Source organism: Pristiophorus japonicus, chromosome 12 (genome assembly GCF_044704955.1).
Source record: "Pristiophorus japonicus isolate sPriJap1 chromosome 12, sPriJap1.hap1, whole genome shotgun sequence".
Taxonomy (NCBI): domain Eukaryota; kingdom Metazoa; phylum Chordata; class Chondrichthyes; family Pristiophoridae; genus Pristiophorus; species Pristiophorus japonicus.
Genome location: NC_091988.1, coordinates 197,470,212 through 197,491,038, shown reverse-complemented (window position 1 = coordinate 197,491,038; position 20,827 = coordinate 197,470,212). Strand labels below are relative to the sequence as shown.

The window sequence follows — 20,827 nt, the reverse complement described above, 5'->3', positions numbered from 1 at the left end:
CCGTATCAGTACTGGGGGGGGGGGAATACTCCGTATCAGTACTGGGGGGGGGGGGGGGGGGGGGGGGGGGGGGGGGGGGGGGGGAATACTCCGTATCAGTACTGGGGGGGGGGGGGGGGGAATACTCCGTATCAGTACTGGGGGGGGGGGGGGGGGAGTGGAATACTCCGTATCAGTACTGGGGGGGTGGTGCGGCGACATTGTGGAATATTCTATTTCATTCAATGGACCATGGTTACATCCCCAAAACCAAATAGAATAATCACAAGGAGGAGGGAGGGAGCCTGCCTTCCTCTTACACTGTACCTGATCGAAGAGTGAGCCAAGTCTTCATCTGCACCAATAGCTCGCAGGACGTAGGAAGGTTCTAGAGAGGCCGACGTGCAGGCACTGCAAATACAAACACACAATGCAGTGAGGAATTAATCTTAACTCGGAGTTAAACCTAAAAATGTTGCTTTCACTTCAACAAGGCTTCGATATTTTGATACGGTTCCCATTAAGTGGCAGGGAAGTTGCTGTCTGCCTGTTAGAAGAGAGAAACTTTTTTGAAAAACTTACCATTTAAGGTAGTTTACTAATCCTCACGCTCGCCATCTCTAATGTACTCATGAGTTCAGTTTACAACTAGATACATACAACAGGAGGGGTATTACACAGGATATACGGCACAGAAACAGGCCATTCGGCCCAACCAGTCCATGCCGGTGTTTATGCTCCACTCGAGCCTCCTCCCGTCTTTCCTCATCTAAATCTATCAGCATAACCCTCCATTCCCTTCTCCCCCATATGCTTGTCTAGCCTCCCCTTAAATGCATTGATACTATTCGCCTCAACCACTCCCTGTGACAGCGAGTTCCACATTCTCACCACTCTCTGGGTAAAGAAGTTTCTCCTGAATTCTCTATTTGATTTACATAAGAACATAAGAAATAGGAGCAGAAGGCCATACGGCCCTTCGAGCCTGCTCCGCCATTTAATACGATCATGGCTGATCCGATTATAGACTTGGGTCCACTTCCCCGCCCGCTCCCCATAACCCCTTATCGTTTTAAGAAACTGTCTATTTCTGTCTTAAATTTATTCAATGTCCCAGCTTCCACAACTCTCTGAGGCAGCGAATTCCACAGATCCACAACCCTCAGAAGAAATTTCTCCTCATCTCAGTTTTAAATGGGTGGCCTCTTATTCTAAGATCATGCCCTCTAGTTCTATCTCCCCCATCAGTGGAAACATCCTCTCTGCATCCACCTTGTCAAGCCCCCTTATAATCTTATACGTTTCGATAAGATCACTTCTCATTCTTCTGAATTCCAATGAGTAGAGGCCCAACCTACTCAACCTTTCCTCATAAGTCAACCCCCTCATCTCCGGAATCAACCTAGTGAACCTTCTCTGAACTGTCTCCAAAGTATATCCTTTTGTACATATGGAAACCAAAACTGCACGCAGTATTCCAGGTGTGGCCTCACCAATACCCTATACAACTGTAGCAAGACTTCCCTGCTTTTATGCTCCATCCCCTTTGCAATAAAGGCCAAGATTCCATTGGCCTTCCTGATCACTTGCTGTACCTGCATACTAACCTTTTGTGTTTCATGCACAAGTACCCCCAGGTCCCCTTGTACTGCAGCACTTTGCAATCTTTCTCCATTTAAATAATAACTTGCTCTTTGATTTTTTCTGCCGAAGTGCATGACCTCACACTTTCCAACATTATACTCCATCTGCCAAACTTTTGCCCACTCACTTAGCCTGCCTATGTCCTTTTGCAGATTTTGTGTGTCCTCCTCACACATTGCTTTTCCTCCCATCTTTGTATTGTTGGCAAACTTGGCTACGTTACACTCAGTCCCTTCCTCCAAGTCATTCTAAATTGTAAATAGTTGGGGTCCCAGCACTGATCCCTGCTGCACCCCACTAGTTACTGATTGCCAACCCGAGAATGAACTATTTATCCCGACTCTCTATTTTCTGTTCGTTAGCCAATGGTGACCATCTTGTATTGATGACCTCTAGTTTTGCTCTTTCCCACAAGTGGAAACACTGTCTGCTCGATCAAAACCTTTCATAATTTTAAAGATTATTATTAGGTCACCCTTCAGCCTTCTCATTTCAAGAGAAAAGAGACACAGCCTGTTCATCCTTGCCTGATAGTTTTATTTTCTCCATAAATTGCATGTACCTATCTAGCGACCTGGAGCTCCCTGATGGCTCGGTTGGTAAAGCCAAAGACAAAGTGAGCCGTAAAGAGCAGAGGTATTGGCTTCAATCTCCTAGCCCTGCAGTGTTACCTCACCCTCAGAGTGGCAGTGCGAATTACAACACCTGGAATAGGCTGTTTGGCTCAACCAGCCCATTTTTGTGTTTATCCTCCACCTGATCCCAAGTGTCTGCCTTGCTCTCGTATCCCTTTATTCCTCAACAACCTACCTAACATATTGCTAAATGTTACATGCTCTCTGCTGCAACCACACCCCTGTGTGTAAAAGGAAAACCCCGCCCTCTATCCTGAAGCTTTTACCTTTAATCATGTATACCAGACCCCTGAACCACGGAGTCGCTATCTGATACGTCCCGTCCCTTCAGCATTTTATAAGCACCTCTTATCAAGTCATTCCATGAGCTCTCTTGATCTGATGTAAACAGCCCCAATCATTCTGGTACAAACGCCACCATTGGGCTCAGCAACCCCGGGCTGATCTTTAAGATTGTGAAAGGGTTTGATAGGATAGTCGTAGAGAATGTTTCCACTTGTGGGAGGGTCAAAAGAATAGGGGCCATCAATATAAGATAGTCAACAATAAATCCAGTAAGAAATTCGGGAGAAACTTCTTTACCCAGAGAGTGGGGAGAATGTTTCAGTATAAGGGGTGTCACAGTTGTGGTGAGGCGGACTGGTTGGGCTGGGTGCTCTTTGCCTTTCCGTCATTGTTCATAGGTTTATATGTAACCTTTAGGGCTGCTGACCAAGGGCCGTGCGGTTCTTTGTCGGCCGATGCAGACACGATGGGCCGGAATGGCCTCTTCCTGCGCTGTAAATTTCTATGTTTTCTAATGTGGAACTCGCTACCACAGGGAGTGGTTGAGGCGACTAGCATGGATGCATTTAAGGGGAAGCTAAATAAATACACGGAGAAAGGAATAGAGGGTTATGCCAATAGGGTGAGATGAAGATGGGTGGGAGGAGGCTGGTGTGGAGCATAAACACCGGCACGGACCTGTTGGCCTGTTTCACATGCTGTAAAATTGTGTGCAAAGATTATATTTCTCATTGCCGAAAGTACTTTTATTTTTGCAAGACGACCCATTAAATGTTACTATCAAGCCAGTTCATAATTTATAAATTGTACAGGCTTGGGGTGGTCTGATTCTGTGTTTTGGGCCAGGTGCTCAGATCTGACGGCTGGATATTAATACTCAATAAAAGACAGTCAGATCGGCCTGATACACTACCTTCCTGATGAGAGAGCGATGTCTTTCAAAGCCATCAGGAGACTCTCTCCTTCCACGTAAGCAAATGATAGGTTAATGCAGCCTGCAGAAATTGGGTAAAATGCATGTTGATTAGAGTTGCACAGGACTACAATCACAAAGCAATTTGAGAAACAAAAATCCCTTGCAATTTGCACTCAACTGTCGATAATTAGTATCCAAAATTATGGGAACGATAAGCCATGACAGGCAGTGAATTTCACCACTCCCTAACCCTTTGGATCTGGGATCAGACTTAATCCAAGTTAAAGTATCCCAGAAGAACAACTTGCATTTATATAGCGCCTTTCATGACCTCAGGACATCCCAAAGCGCTTCACACCCAATGAAGTATTTTTTTGAAGTGTAGTCACTGTTGTAATGGGAAACACGACAGCCAATTTACACACAGCAAGCTCCCACAAACAGCAATGTGAGAATTACCAGATAAGTGATAATGGGTCGAGATATAAATATTGACGAGGACACACAGAGAAAGAACACCCACCCACTCCCTTCTTCGAAATAGTGCCTTGAGATCTCGGTTTAACATCTCATCCGAAAAACAGCACCGCTGACAGTGCAGCGCTCCCTCAGCACTGCACTGGAGTGTCAGCCTGGATTTTTGTGCTCAAGTCCGTGAAATAGGATTTGAACCCACAACCTTCTGACTCAGGGGCGAGGGTGCTACCCACTGAGCCACAGCTGACTCATCTCCGCCATCACTCCTTAATTTGGACCAATCTAAAGCACATTCCTGCCGGGATAGGACCTGTAACCCACACGTGTGCCACTTCACCCAGAGAGGCTGCAAGAACAGCTGGCGCTCGAAGCTGGTCCTGAGGTTTGGTTTAAACGGCGTCACGGGGTGGGGGCAAGGGGAAGTACTTGCATTTATACGGCTCTTCACCACAATGCCAAAACGTCCCAAAGTGCTTCACAGGAGAAATACCTCTGGATTGTAGTGACTTTTGTGAGCAAACATGGCAACCAATAAATACCGCCCCTGCTGGACCAGTAACACCCCACTGATAGCCATGAAATGAACACATAGAACATAAGGAGCGGGAGTAGGCCTTGATTGGCTAATTAACCCATCCCTTCTCTTCAGATGCCGTCAGACCGACTGACTGGGTATTTAGAGTATCTTGTGTTTTCATTTCAGATTTTCGGACCTTTCTTTTTATCTTTACTGGGGACAGCAGGCTCATTGAAGAATTTAGTCAGTCCTCTCATCGTTCATTCACCTGCCTATTCTCAATTCCTCCGTAGAATACAGGTGGTCTTATCCAATACTTAAGTGACAACCTGGGCAAGGAAATAGAATCGTACAGCTGAGAGGGCCATTCAGCCCTTCGTGTATGTGCCGGGCCACACTTCTCTTCTCCCCCCGTCCTCTTCCCCCCCTCCCCCCCGTCCTCTTCCCCCCCCCCCGTCCTCTTTCCCCCCTCCCCGTCCTCTTTCCCCCCCGTCCTCTTTCCCCCCCCCACCCCCTCCCCTCTCCTCTCTCACCCCCCCCCCTCCCCCTCTCCTCTCTCACACCCCCCCCCCCCCCCGCCCCACTCTTTCCCCAGGGACCTTGCAAATGTTCCTTTTCAAGTAGATACCAATTACGGCATGAAATGAGATTAGGTGGTTCCAGTTCAAGAGCTGGAACCAGCCCAGACATGCGGGGCCAAATGACCAGCTTCTGTACATGCCACGATTCAATGCTCCTTCAAGCTTGCACGGTAGAATCAGTCACTGTACCTGGATAGCTCTGCTCCGCGTCCCCATTCAGAACCACGTCAGAGATCTTATTCATTATCTTCGTCACCAAGCGCCTGGACAGAGTGGACACGTGCTTATGGTCAGACTGCAGGAACATCAATAGCTGTGTTACGTACTGTACCGACAAATGGCCAGGGCAGACCACTTTAAAAGTGCATCAATGTACACAGTAAGTCGGCAGATTATGGAGTAGAGATAACAGTTCCTCTGCCTTTCCTGAAGTTGGGCAGTAGCCAAGGACATGAAGTACGGCCAATACAACAGTGACCTCCAAGCGGAGTGTGCGTCACTGGCAAGAAATAAATACCTTTTAGAATCTCTACAGTTGACACTTATTATCATTGATTATCAATTATAGAAGACTAGAATTTCTATAGCGCCTTTCATGACCAATGGACGTCTCAAAGTGCTTTACAGCTAACAAAGTACTTTTTGAAGTGTAGTCACTGTTGTAATGTGGGATATGCAGCGGCCAATTTGCGCACAGCAAGCTCCCACAAACAGCAATGTGATAATGACCAGATAATCTGGTTTTGTTATGTTGATTGAGGGATCAATATTGGCCAGGTCACAGAGGATAACACCCCTGCTCTTCTTCAAACTAGTGCCATAGTATCTTTTACATCCACCTGAGAGAGCAGACAGGGCCTTGGTTTAACATCTCACCCGAAAGACGGCACCTCCGACAGTGCAGCACTCCCTCAGCACTGCACTGGGAGTGTCAGCCTAGATTTATGTGCTCAAGTCTCTGGAGTGGGACTTGAACCCACAACCTTCTGACTCAGGGGCAAGTGTGCTACCCAGTGAGTCATCGCTGACACGGACAGCCAACAGTACTGGCAAGTGTAAACTTATAAATCTCAACATTACCGACAGCAGCAAAGAACTATTTTTGTGGGTCTTCCGATATACAGCCAAACTACAGCCTCCACTGTGGCCTTCTAAGCACACGGAGCTCAGCTGATGCCTTCATGGTTAAATAGCCTGTCCAGTCTCACACATGAAGACTGAGCACTTATGGTGGGGTACTGAGAGGTGCCCACCAGCAGAACTGTACTGAGCAGGCGTCAATGTCATTCGAAGAGGGGAGGAAATGGGTTGGGGGAGGGGAAGAAAGAATGAAGGGAGACATACTGCTTTAAAACAAAACCGATTATATACACATACACACACACACACACACACACAGGAGTGTGTGATGACTCCAAACCTGTCTCATTAACATTGTCGGCTAAGTTCAACTCCAACCCTGGTCCACCACCGGCGCACCGTGGCTGCAGTGTGTACCATCTACAAGATGCACTGCAGCAACTCGCCAAGGCTTCTTCGGCAGCACCTCCCAAACCCGCGACCTCTACCACCTAGAAGGGCAGGGGCAACGGGCGCATGGGAACACCACCACCTCCATGTTCCCCTCCAAGTCACACACCATCCTGACTTGGAAATATATCGGCCGTTCCCTCATCGTCACTGGGTCATAATCCTGGAACTCCCTCCCTAACAGCACTGTGGGAGCACCTTCACCACACGGACTGCAGCGGTTCCAGAAAGCGGTTCACCACCACCCTCTCAAGGGGCAATTAGGGATGGGCAATAAATGCCGGCCTTGCCAGTGACGCCCACATGCCGGGAATGAATTTTTTTTAAATCAGAGTGACTTTTGCCAATGACCAGAAGCTGTGCAGAAGCTTACTGCGCATTAATCGGGAACCACAAGCTCCTGTTTTGCCTTCAGAACCCGATCCTGTGACGAATCTGAAGCGTGCATATGCAGAACACTTCCGGATTGTTGGCAGCGGTCCCGCCCTTACCAAAGCAGGAAGCTCAGCAACGGCCCACTCACCTCCATCTCCTGCTGCGCTATTTCACACGCTGTCCCAAGCCCCACCACCAGTGGAGTGGGGACAGTTCCTGAGCGCAGACCCCGCTCCTGTCCCCCGCCGCTCTGCATGGCCTCCACTCGTACCCGCGGGCGACGGCGGATGTACATCGCTCCCACGCCTGATAGGGGACAAACAGGAGCACAACATTGGTCACGTACCACGCTTAAAAAAGTCTCTCTCGCTGCCAAGATCTCATACTTATAGACAGGATAAACAGGTCTCGCACAAAGTGCCCCAGATACCACGCTCCACTGGATAGCTGTCGCCCAGTGAATCGACTCAAAGATCCTCATCTCAAACCCTGCAGAGCCTCGCCCCAGAATGCTGGTCTTCAGCTGCACACGCGCTTCTCTCCTGACACTGGCTGCCTGTTCGTTCGCTGCTCCCTGTTACTCCATCAGAGGCTGCTACTAGCCTTAACATTAGATCTATCCCTCTTCATTCAGAATCAAATACGGCCATGCCTGTTTATTTGCTACTGGCTTAAACAACTAGTACTAAAACTAATCTTTAAACATCAGATACTTCCGAGCTTCAGTCTGAAACCGATGAGAACACTTCAAAATCGGCAAAGTTCCCTGATCTAGCAATTAAACTCTGAGTGACCTCAGATGGTCTGCACTTACAGCAATTGGACTTCTGGCCTTAAAGAGGAGCAGAACAACTTCAATGCAGCTCTACCATAGGAGAATACATTGTGCATTACATGGTTTAACACTAGTCATTAAAGAAAAAGTCTATCATCTGATTTACTGTGAGCAACAGCATGGGAGATCCCTATGGAGGCACAAACAGAATATCAAACAGGTTTGGCACAGGAGTGAACGTAGCCCCATCGCTCACAAGTGAAACTGACAACATTCCCCCTCATTCTCAAATATTCTGTTGTAAATAACACTTTAATGCCATTAAGCTGAGAAAGCACTTATGTTGAAAAGTAATAGAATTAATACAAAGCTAAGTACAAAATAGTTGCTTTAGTCTTTTATATCTCTGGTCTATGCACCAATTGCAAAACCGTTTGGTAGCAGAGTGAGAGCTATGTTCCCCGCGAGGTGCGCACCCGCTTGTCAGTTGGGAGGTCCCGTGCATGCCGCTCACCGACTGCTGCCGCTGGAAAAGATACCACGCATGCCTTTAAAGGGACTGCGCACGAAGAAATAAATTAGAGAGGGACCATCGAGTGCGAGTTCCCTTTAATCAGGCGAGACGACGAGGTGGTCACTCATGGGTGTGCACTATGGTCATGGGGAGATCGCCAGAAAGATGCAACTTTTGCTATCTGGGGGACGAGCTGTGCCTGCATGATTGATTAAGTTTTTAAAGAGAGAAAACTGTTGCATAAAAGTAACAACACTCATTGCAGGTTATTTTGGGACAGAGTTTGTAACGGTGAGGTTTAACTGAACGTAAGCGGACAAGATTGGAGTGTATACCTTTAGGGCCGTAGATTTTGTGGCCACTGATGGACATCAGATCGATCTTTATTTTGTTCACGTCAAGAGGAATTTTTCCCACAGCCTGGGCAGCGTCCGTGTGGAAAAACACCTTGTTAGCTTGGCAAATGCGACCTGCAGCAGACACAAGAGCTGAATGAATACCAACGGATACAAGAGCCGAATGAGTGCCAGTAGCTGATCTTGGAGATTGTGCTGTCCAGCTTAAAACAATGACCTCTCTGAGCAATACTGCCCCTCCTTTGCTGAAGGCATTGACTCCTTGCTGGGGTATAGTTCTACAGATACCAGGAGCTCTCCAGCGCCCCAAGTGGCTATTCTTCACGCGAGAGTCCACACAGTGAGCCATCACAGCCGAGCGAGAGCACAAACGTGCACTCTCCAGCACAAGTCACGGATTTTCTACTCCCTAAATCAGAGATCTCTTATTGCCAACTCAAGGAAAGTCTAGCTGTGTATCTCTGTTAAGTACACCATTTTGTATTGGAAAAACAAGGCATTCCATGCCAAATTGTTCACCTCCATGGATATCTGTCAGCTCAGGTCTCCTTGATCCTGGGCTACTTCAAAGGAGTGTCGAGGAGCTCTATTGAAAGCAAAAGGGCCAACGGCCTTCTAAAGGTTGATCCACACCCCAACCCCATGACACTTGGCGCCACTTAATTACTTTACCATCATCTTGAGGCTGTTTAGAAATAATCATATTACAGAAAAGGAAACATTTGAACTCAAGAGTTGACAGAGATTCTGGTCCGTCCCTTTTAAGTGAAGGTGCCAACCTTGGCTCAGTGGGTAGCATGCTCGCCTCAGACGGTTGTGGGTTCAAGCCCCGCTCCAAAGACATAAACGCACAATCTAGGCTGACATCCAGTGCCAGTACTGAGGGAGTGCTGCACTGTCGGAGGTGCCGTCTTTCAGATGAGACGTTAAACTGAGGCCCCGTCTTCTCTCTCAGGTGGGCGTAAAAGATCCCACGGCGATATTTTGAAGAGGAATTCTCCCCGATGTGTTGCCCAATATTTTTCAACCAACATGACAAACAGATTATCTGGTCATTATCTCATTTGTTTGTGGGGGCTTGCTGTGCACAAATTGGCTGCCGTGTTTCCTACATTACCACAGTGACTACACTTCAAAATTACTTAATTGACTGTAAAAGCACTTTGGGATGTCCTGAGATAGTGAAAGATGCTATAGAAATGCAGGGGATAAAAAACAGCTCTCTAGATGGATCGGTGAGTTCACCCTGTGAGCAGCTGAGTCACAGACCGGGAAGATCCGAGGTTCGATTTATGCTGAGTTAGCTGCAACAACGCCACAATTGCCCTCTCAGTGACCCAAGTTATGGAGAGAGCAGAGCAGCCAGGTTCCTGCTCCTCATCACTATTTAATCCCCTCTGCTGGACGTGAAAATGCATGGATATTGGGTGAGTACTGAACCAGGCTCGGCTGTAGAGTGCCCATGATCAAACAGTCTGCTGACTCTCACTGTCCAGGCTCCCACGAGGAAGTGCCTACTTGGATTAGATACCCGAGCAAGGAGCCAACATTTTGCTTTGGCTGGGGTAGGGGACAAGGAGAGAAAATAAATCTGTTTAAACAAAGTTCTCAGGGTATAACAACAGACAATCGTGGATAATGTACGAGAGTCACACTGTGTTTACATACCTATGTCATCAACAGGTTGCTTTACGCCAATTTCATTGTTCACGGTCATTATTGACACCAAACTGGTATCTGGTCGAATTGCTTTCTCCAGTTCCTAGTCAGGGAAGAAAAATCATATAGTCAGCGACAATAAAAAAATCTATTTTTCCAAACCTGCCCTCTAACAAACTGTGGCTTGGTTTTAATGAAGGCCTACTCTTTGATCCATGAAGATGCTGAACCCTGAATGGATACATTTTTCATTGGGTGCAATGCAAAACAATAGTCACTGAATGAGATCCACAGCAACAAGGCAATTTTCCTTTTTAAAAAAAAGATAAACATGGTCCTTTCACTATTGCCAGCTGTGGCTCAGTGGGTAGCTCTCTCCCCTCTGAGTCAGAAGATTGCGGGTTCAAGTCCCACTCCAGAGCCTTGAGCACATAATCCAGGCCGACACTCCAGATGCTAAATTGAGGCTCCATCTGCCCTCTTGGGGGGGGCATAAAAAACAATGGCACTATTTCGAAGAGCAGGAGAGTTATCCCAAGTGTCTTGGCCAATATTCATCCCTCCACTAACACCAAAATCAGATTATCTGGTCATTTGCCACATTGATTTTTGAGGAGCCCTGTGGACAAATTGCCTGTTTCATTTGCTTGCGTTATAACAGTGACTGAGTTTCAAAGGTACTTCATCGGCTATTAAGCAATTTGTGAGGTCCGGAGGTCGTGAAAAGTGATATATAAATTCAAGTTCGCTCTTCCTTTATTCTTTGGGTTCACCTCTAGTTTCGACCTACAGGATGAACATGACCATAAGAAATAGGAGCAGGAGTAGGCCATACGGCCCCTCGAGCCTGCTCTGCCATTCAATAAGATCGTGGCTGATCTTCGACCTCAACTCCACTTTCCTGCCCGATCCCCATATCCTTTAAATCTATTGATCTCAGCCTTGAATAAACTCAACAACTGAGCAGCCACAGCCATCTCAAGAAAGCTCCCCTCAATTGATATAAGCGCTGCGCAGCACAGAGCAGTGCGACACTGATCAGGTTTTGTTCCTCACAGACTTAGCTGATCTCACATGGGCGTTTGTAATGAGTCTATAGTAAGCGTCAACACTCCCAGACTATGCAGGGAAATAAAGAGTAAGGAGGGATATACTTGCATTGGAGGCAGTTCACAGAAGGTTCATTAGGTTGATTCTGAGATGAAGGGGCTGTCTTATGAAGAAAGGCTGAGCAGGTTGGGCCTGTAATGAGTCCATAGTAAGCCTCAGCACTCCCAGACTATGCAGGGAAATAAAGAGTAAGGAATTGAGAAGAATGAGAGGTGACCTTGTTGAAATGTATAAGATTCTGAGGGGGCTCGACAGGGTAGATGCAGAGAGGATGTTTCCCCTCATGGGGAATCTAGAACTCGGGGGCATAGTTTTAGAATAAGGGGTCGCCCATTTAAAATGGAGATGAGGAATTTCTTCTCTTAGAGGGTCGTGAATCTTTTGAATTCTCTGCCCCAGAGAGCTGTGGAGGCTGGATCATTGAATACATTTAAGGCAGAGAAAGACAGATTTGAAAACGATAAGGGAGTCGAGGGATATGGGGAGCGGGCAGGGAAGTGGAGTTGAAGCCAAGGTCAGATCAGCCATAATCTTATTGAATGGCGGAGCAGACTCGAGGGGCCAAATGGCCTACTCCTGCTCCTATTTTTTATGTTCTTATGCTCCTGCTTCCAATTACTATCCAGTTTGAAAGTGCAGGTGAAGACAGGATAGGATCCTCCACTCATCCAGCCGGAGATGCTTACCAACACTCCCCTTGGCAAGCAATGAGGTGTTGACTGGCTCCCATGGAACTATATCCAGACAAAGTCTCCCGCTCCTCTAGAGAAAATCTATTCCTTCTGGCGAGTGGGTCAATAACCAGAGGTCACAGATCGAAAATCATTGGCAAAGATCTGGAGGGGAGATGAGAACATTTTTCACTCGGATTTGTCGGGATCGGGAACGCTCTACCTGAAAAGGTGGCGGAAGCTAATTTCATAAATAATTTTATTGGGAGTTGGATGGGTACTGGAGGATAAAAGATCCCAATGCACCATTCAAAGTAAAGCAGAGGGGGTTTCCAATGTCCTGGCCAATATTCATCCCACAAACTTTGATACTCTATTGGCAACTTCCCTGCCAACAGTCAAACTCTACACAAAGGTCCGAGCTGCAATGAAAGCCCTGGTCACCTGTATCTTCAGCTTATAGGGCGACAGACAAATAGCTGGGGGGGGGGGGGGACGGGACGGGACCAAGCACGACTGTTTTTTTTAAAATAAATATGTAAATACAATTGTCTGCCACGTTTCTGACATCACACAGCGACTACACTTCACTGGCTGAATAAAGAGCTCTGTGACGTCCCAGGGTCATGCAAGGCGCTATATAAATGCAAGTTCCTCCCTTCTTTTCATTTTTCACATTCTACCCTGCGTAAATTGGAGGTGATCGTAAACTCAGCACCAAGTCCCGCTCACCCATCATCCCATGCTCGCTGACCAACATTGGCTCCTGGTTAAGCAACGCCTCGATTTCATAAATTCTCATCCTTGCTCAAATCCCTCATGGCCCTCGTCCTCCCTATCTCTGTAATCTCCTCCAGCCCCATAACAACCACCCCCCCCGCACCCAGAGATGTCTGCATTCCTCTAATTATGCCCTCTTCAGCATCCCCGATTACAATTGCTCAACCATTGGTGGCCGTGCCTTCTATTGCCTGGGCCCCAAGCTCTGGAACTCCCTGCCTAAACCTCTCCGCCTCTCTTTCCTCCTTCAAGACGCTCCTTAAAACCGACCTCTTTGACCAAGCTTTTGGTCACCTGTGCCAATTTCTACTGACGTGGCTTGGTGTAAAATTTTGTGTCTCATAACACTGCCGGGAAGCACCTTGGGACGTTTCACCGCGTTAAAGGTGCTATATAAACGCAAGTCGTTGTTGTTGTGTTCAGCTGATTTTTTTTTTTCTTCCAAAGGCTGATTCTGGCAACGCCCGCGATTGGCAGTGGGTTTCGGGAAAGGCAAAGAAAAAGGAAGCAGTCTGGGTTTCACCAGCTGTGACCCCTGCTGGCAGGTGTGACAGGGCAGACACGGGCGAGGCACAGGGGCAGACTCCGAGCTGCCCACCCTGCCAACACTCGCTGCCCGACCAATGCCCACTCTCCAGAGTAACAGGGAACGGGTGCCACAGCAAGAGTCTGCACGCCGGAGAGTCAGGCAGCAGTTTAAACAAATATATTCGCTGCACTTTTACTGTGAAATTCTTAAATATATAGAACTGATGGTGGACTATACCCTGTATTCCGTGGAACTTAGAAGGTTAAGGGGTGATTTGATCGAAGTTTTCAGGATATTAAGGGGAACAGATAGGGTAGATAGAGAGCAGCTATTTCCGCTGGTTGGGGAGTCTCGGATGAATAGTCTAAAAATGAGAGACAGGTCTTTCAGAAGTGGTCAAGAAACACAAAGGGTGGTAGAAGTTCGGAACTCTCCTCCACAAATGGCAACTGATGCTGGGTCAATTGTTAATTTTAATTCTGAAATTGATAGATTTTTTGTTAACCAAAGGTATGAAGGGATATGGGGCAAAGGCGGGTAATTGATGGCGGTGCAGGCTAGAAGGGCCGAATGGCCTACTCCTGCACCTATTTTCTATGTTTCTATGACTGCTCTTTGGCCTCCTTCTGTAGATTTCTATGATATTTTTTCCATGTTTCTAAAGAGTCAATGCCTTCAGGAAAAAAAAAAGGGGAAGCAAAACCAGTGGGGAGAATTGGCAAAATTAAAAACCTGCCTTTAAATCGACAATCCCGTTGGTCTTCACGGGCAAATAGGTCACTTGGAAACCCTCAGTCTCCAGCATGCGGCATGAATCCAGGACGCACTTGTGTTCTGTCTGGGTTGTGATGACGTGCTTCTTTTTGGATTTGTAAAACCTCGCAACACCCTGGAAACAGCAGGGAAGGAAGAGAAAAAATAATCTTAACTTCTGATAGTTAAAGCACAATTATTTGATCGAAACAAAATCTAAAATAAAGAGGCACATATACTGTACTCATCCAAATGTGGCAACGTTACTTTTTGTGGAGAAGTTTAATACAGCTCATAAATGCTTTATGTATTAAATAGTACTTCCATCATTTTTACAGTAAGTAATATACCAGCACTGAAAGGGTTAACTTATGACAACAGGTTGCAGAGACTTGGCTGGTATTCCCTTGAATATGGAAAATTAAAGGGTGATCTAATTGAGGCGTTTAAAATGATTAATGGAGTTGATAGGGTAGAGAGAAACGATTTCCTCTGGTTGGGGAAGTCAAGAACAAGGGGGCAGAACCTTAGAGCCAGGCTGTTGTTCAGAGAAGATGTCAGGAAGCATTTCTTCACACAAAGGACAGGGGGAATCTGGAACACTCTCCCCCAAAAAGCTGTTATGGCTGGGGGAGGGGTGTCAATTGAAAATGTCAAAACTGAGATCGTTAAGATTTTTGTTCGGCAAGGATATTAAGTGTTACAGAACCAAGGTGGGTAGATGGGGATAAGATACAGATCAGCCGTGGTCTAACTGAGTAGCGGAACAGGCTGGTGGGGCTGAATGGCCTCCTCTTGTTCCGACTATTTTTGTACAAATGCCAGCTCGGCAGCACTGCCTGGGTTAGAAGGACGCGGGTTCAAGGCCCGCAGATTTTAGTCTAACATTGCGGAGCAGTACAGAGGAGATGCTGCACGGTCACAAGTCCTGTTGCTTGCTGCAGTGAGCCTGGACTGTGAGCGCAGGCTGACGTCAAACATGCAACAATAAGACAGTGGGGTCAGTAATCTTCAAGGATGAAAGCCAATGGGATGAAAAGCTTTCTTTATCCAGTCTTATCTTATGATCTGTTACTTATATTTCCAGTGATAAAGGATGACGACCAAGGCCGCAACAACATTTGCCAAGAACACAAGCCCATTCACAAAACATTTGAACACACGTCCATTTGTCGTCCTTTGGGACGTCCCGAGATCGTGAAAGGCACTACATAAATGCACGTTCTTTCTTTTACACAGAAGTCTAATCATTCAGGCCAGTACTCATTCGCAACTCCGTGAAGAATCAGCAAGGGTCATATTTACTTCTAAGCACAGGATGCCACCTGTACAAAAATGAGGCATAAAAATAATTTGGAGTTGAAAGAACCAGCACCAAGTAAAAAGATCTACAGGATTTTCTGCTGACACGGAGCTGCCCTTTCCTCACCCCCGCAGGAGACCGCAGCAATGCATTCGGGAGGCAGAAGCCTTTCAATCGCTTCAGATAAACCTCTTAACCGGTTTAGTAACACGGTGCAATCTGTGATGTGCTGTCTCAGACCTTTGTGTAACTCACTCCTATCCATTACTTCACATTGTAGGCACAATGAAATGCTGCAGACCTGACCCCACTGGACGGAAGGCTACTGAGGCCTGACACATATAGATAGAGATTGCTATTTCCAAAAGCAAAAAAGGACAGTATTAGAAGTCCTAGTAATGTTACACCAATGGACCCAGGTTAATATGTTAGTATTTCACACAGAGGTAAGCTCACACGGTCAACAGGAAAGGTTGAGACAGATAAATCATCGACACAGAGTGGAGACGGTGCACCATGTCAATGCATGGATGGACATACATTCACCACACACCAAACAGTACACTAACCTTGATGGCAATATTGTTTGACTCTGTAGCACCACTGGTGAAGATGATTTCTCTGCCGTCTGCTCCTATCAGGTCAGCTATTTGCTGCAGCGACAATAGATATGGTTAAAAAAATATTATAAATGTCAGTTAAAATACTCAGTTGACAGCACCCCAGAGTCAAAGGGTTGTGGGTCCAAGTCCCACTACAGAGACTTGAGCACAAAATCTAGGCTGACACTCCCAGTGCAGTGCTGAGGGAGCGCTGCATTGTCGGAGGTGCCGTCTTTCGGATGAGACGTTAAACCGAGGCCCCGTCTGCTCTCTCAGGTGGATGTAAAAGATACCATGACACTATTTTGAAGAGGGGCCGGGGAGTTATCCCCGATGTCCTGGGGCCAATATTTATCCCTCAATCAACATAACCAAAGCAGATTAAAAAGACGTAGATTTATATAGCGCCTTTCACGACCACCGGACATCTCAAACCGCTTTACAATGAAGCACTTTGAGTGCAGTCACTGTTGTAATGTAGGAAACGCGGCAGCCAATTTGGGCACAGCAAGCTCCCATACACAGCAATGTGATAATGAGCAGATAATGTTTTTTTGTTCTATTATCTGGTCATTATCACATTGCTGTTTGTGGGAGCTTGCTGTGCACAAATTGGCTGCCGCGTTTCCCACATTACAACAGTGACTACACTCCAAAAGTACTTCATTGGCTGTAAAGCTCTTTGAGACGTCCGGTGGTCACGAAAGACGTAATAGAAATGCAAGTATTTAGTTTTGAATTTGTATCCAACTGAGGGTTAATAAGAACAGGAAGATTCTTAAAATGCTCACTTTAGACAGATCAGCCTAAAAGACAAACATTTAATCGCATCTGACTTCATCAGGCAAATTACAGCAATTTATAGCAGCCTTCAGAAGAATCATAGAATCTTACAGCGCAGAAGGCCATTCGGCCCAGCATGCTTGTGCTGGATCTTTGAAAGAGCATTCGTGCTTAGTCCCACATCTCCGCTTTTTGTCTGTAACCCTGTAAGGTCCTCATCCTCAAGGACCCGCCCGGCTCCCTTTTAACATTATTGATTGAATCAGCTTCCACCACCTTTTCAGGTAGAGCGTTCCAGATCAGACAACTCAGTAGAAAACAACTTTTCATCTCTCCTCTTTTGCCACTGATTTTAAATCTGTGACCTCTGGTTATTGACCCACTTGCCAAAGGGAATTGATTTTCTCTCCAGAGGGGGTGAAAAACTGGGAGAGAATTAGCAAGTTTTAAAAAAAATGTAGGGGAAAGGGGGATGGGGGGCGAAAAGTCAGAAGAAAGTAATTACTGAATTGTTGTGACAACTTTCCCAAATTCTGGTTCACAACTGAACCTGGAAATTAATCAACTGAGCTCAGGCTGGGGTTAGTGCATGAACAGGAGAGACCAGGGAAACAAGAAAAGGGAGCACCAGCTGTGGCTCAGTGGGTAGCACCCTCGCCCGAGTCAGAAGGTTGTGGGTTCAAGTCCCAGTGATAAGGAGAGAGAAAGAATGTGTTATAGTCAGTGAACAGAGTCTTAATTTCAACACAGTGGGGAGATGTGGAGGAGGAAATGTGTATAAGACAGCACATTGCGAGAGAACACAACAGAAAATCCAATGAAGCCCTGAAAAAGAAAAAGACTCAGGGGAATTCTTGCTACAATTGTACAGGGCTTTGGTGAGACCACACCTGGAGTACTGTGCACAGTTTTGGTCTCCTTATCGGAGGAAGGACATACATGCCTTACAGGTGGTGCAACAAAGGTTCACTGCATTGATTCCTGGGATGAGAGGGTTGTCCTGTGAGGAGAGATTGAGTAGATTGGGCCGATACTCTCTGGAGTTAGGAAGAATGAAAGGTGATCTCATTGAAACATAAAAGATTCTGAGGGGGATTGACAGGGTAGATGCTGAGAGGCTGTTTCCCCCTGGCTGGAAAGTCTAGCACTCGGGGTCACAGTCTCAGGATAAGGGGTTGGCCATTTAAGACTGAGCCGAGGAGGAATTTCTTCATTCAGAGGGATGTGAATCATTTAAATTCTCTACCCCAAATGGCTGTGGATGCTGAATCGTGAGTTGATGTAGAAGATCAGCCATGACCTCATTGAATGGCGGAGCAGGCCGGAGGGCTGACTCCTGCTTCTAATTCTTATTAGAAACATAGAAAATAGGTGCAGGAGTAGGCCATTCGGCCCTTCGAGCCTGCACTACCATTCAATATGATCATGGTTGATCATGCAACTTCAGTACCCCATTCCTGCCTTCTCTCCATACCCCCCGATCCCTTTAGCCGTAAGGGCCACATCTAACTCCCTTTTGACTATATCTAACTAACTGGACTCAACAACCTTCTGTGGTAGAGAATTCCACAGGTTCACAATTCTCTTGAGTGAAAAAATGTTTTATCTCAGTCCTAAATGGCTTACCCCTTATCCTTAGACCGTGACCCTGGTTCTGGACTTCCCCAACATCGGGAACATTCTTCCTGCAGCTAACCTGTCCAATCCCGTCAGAATTTTATATGCTTCTATCAGATCCCCTCTCATTCTTCTAAATTCCAGTGAATATAAGCCTAGGTGATCCAGTCTTTCTTCATATGTCAGTCCTGCCATCTCGGGAATCAGTCTGGTGAACCTTCGCTGCACTCCCTCAATAGCAAGAATGTCCTTCCTCAGATTAGGAGACCAAAACTGCATACAATACTCAAGGTGTGGTCTCACCAAGGCCCTGTACAACTGCAGTAAGACCTCCCTGCTCCTATACTCAAATCCTCTCGCTATGAAGGCCAACATGCCATTTGCTTTCGTTACTGCCCTCTATACTTGCATGCCTACTTTCAATGACTGATGTACCATGACACCCAGGTCTCATTGCACCTCCCCTTTTACTAATCTGTCACCATTCAGATAATAATCTGCCTTCCTGTTTTTTCCACCAAAGTGGATAACCTCACATTTATCCACATTATACTGCATCTGCCATGTATTTGCCCACTCACCTAACCTGTCCAAGTCACCCTGCAGCCTCTTAGCATCCTCCTCACAGCTCACACAGTCATCCAGCTTAGTGTCATCTGCAAACTTGGAGATATTATATTCAATTCTTTTGTCTAAATTATTAATATATATTGTAAATAGCTGGGGTCCCAGCACTGAACCTTGCGGTACCCCACTAGTCACTGCCTGCCATTCTGAAAAGGACCCGTTTATTCCTACTCTTTGCTTCCTGTCTGCCAACCAGTTCTCTATCCAGGTCAATACATTACCCCCAATACATTGTGCTTTAATTTTGCACACTAATCTCTTGTGTGGGACCTTGTCAAAAGCCTTTTGAAAGTCCAAATACACCACATTCACTGGTTCGCCCTTATCCACTCTACTAGTTACATCCTCAGAAAATTCCAGAAGATTTGTCAAACATGATTTCCCTTTCATAAATCCATGCTGACTTGGACCGATCCTGTCACTGCTTTCCAAATGCGCTGCTATTACATCTTTAATAATTGATTCCAGCATTTTCCCTACTACCGAGGTCAGGCTGACCGGTCTATAATTCCGTTTTCTCTCTCCCTCCTTTTTTTAAAAAGTGCGGTTAACATTAGCTACCCTCCAGTCCATAGGAACTGATCCCGAGTCCATGGAATGTTGGAAAATGACCACCAATGCATCTACTATTTCTAGGGCCACTTCCTTAAGTACCCTGGGATGCAGACTACCAGGCCCTGGGGCTATATCGGCCTTCAGTCCCATCAGTTTCCCTAACACCACTTCCTGACTAATAAGGATTTCCCTCAGTTCCCCTTTCTCACTAGACCCTCAATCCCTAGGGGAGGTTATTTGTGTCTTCCTTAGTGAAGACAGAACCAAAGTATTTGTTCAGTTGGTATGCCATTTCCTTGCTCCCCATTATGAATTCACCTGATTCTGACTGCAAGGGACCTACATTATGTTCTTATGTAAGTGAAAAACAGATTAGAGGCTAGCGGGGCGAGGAGATCCCTTCGACATTTCGTTGTACCCTGCCCAGGAGTGCAAGAGGTGAGCTAGGAGAACACTCCCAAAATGTGGAAACAATACTCATAAGAACATCAGAAATAGGAGGAGTCGGCCATACGGCCCCTCGAGCCTGCGCCGCCATTCAATAAGATCATGGCTAATCATCGACCTCAACTCCACTTTCCCGCCCGATTCCCATTTCCCTTGATTCCCTTAATATCGAAAAAATTCCCTTAATATCCCCCCAAAAAATCAACTCTAAGGCAGATGAACGCGATGGAAATTTAAGAGTTCAAGCGAAAATTAGTTTAGTGAAGGCAGTGTTAGCAGCGGAGGAGATGAAAGGTCAAAGGTGGTCGGGAAGCCAGGAATGTTTTAAGATGAAGGGGGTAAGTGGTTAAGAAGCAATGGCTGTTGGCTGGACTCGCGTGTAACTTGAAGAAACTGTCTTTGAAGAAATAAAAGAAACACATCTTTCACTGGTCCATGGAGAGGGAGGAGAATGCTTGCAGAGAAGGACCTTCGGCCAAAAACTGAGGCCCGAATGCCGATTGCACTTTGACTTTTCGGGCAAATATTGATCAAGATTGCAACAGTACGAGGACGGTTAGGGCCAGCCAATTGTTGTTTCAACAGAAGCGGTGAAAACACAGACCTACCTTTCTCGCTCTCTCCACTGCTGCTTCACTCTCCCAGCCGTACGCATGTGTTCGTGAATGAGGATTGCCGTAGAAGTTGACCAGATAGGGGAGCATTGCATCCAATACTCTAGGATCCTAGAGGGTTAATTTAGAATATTAAACAAGGTGGCAACAGATGATTGTGTTACACACGAGCAATGTTCCCTCTATAATTTTT

At 46.4% G+C, this 20,827-nt stretch overlaps 1 protein-coding gene across 1 annotated transcript in view; it reads right to left on the bottom strand.

Annotated features, from left to right (window-relative positions):
• Positions 1–20,827, bottom strand: part of nfs1 (NFS1 cysteine desulfurase) — a 31,300-nt gene that overhangs the window by 8,107 nt on the left and 2,366 nt on the right. The window contains exons 3-11 of the mRNA XM_070896397.1: positions 20,629–20,745; positions 15,959–16,042; positions 14,070–14,222; positions 10,253–10,346; positions 8,564–8,698; positions 7,088–7,245; positions 5,224–5,329; positions 3,457–3,538; positions 307–390 (exon numbers count right to left, since the gene is read on the bottom strand). Coding sequence (XP_070752498.1) covers positions 307–390; positions 3,457–3,538; positions 5,224–5,329; positions 7,088–7,245; positions 8,564–8,698; positions 10,253–10,346; positions 14,070–14,222; positions 15,959–16,042; positions 20,629–20,745 — 1,013 coding nt within the window. The remainder of the gene's footprint in view (positions 1–306; positions 391–3,456; positions 3,539–5,223; positions 5,330–7,087; positions 7,246–8,563; positions 8,699–10,252; positions 10,347–14,069; positions 14,223–15,958; positions 16,043–20,628; positions 20,746–20,827) is intronic.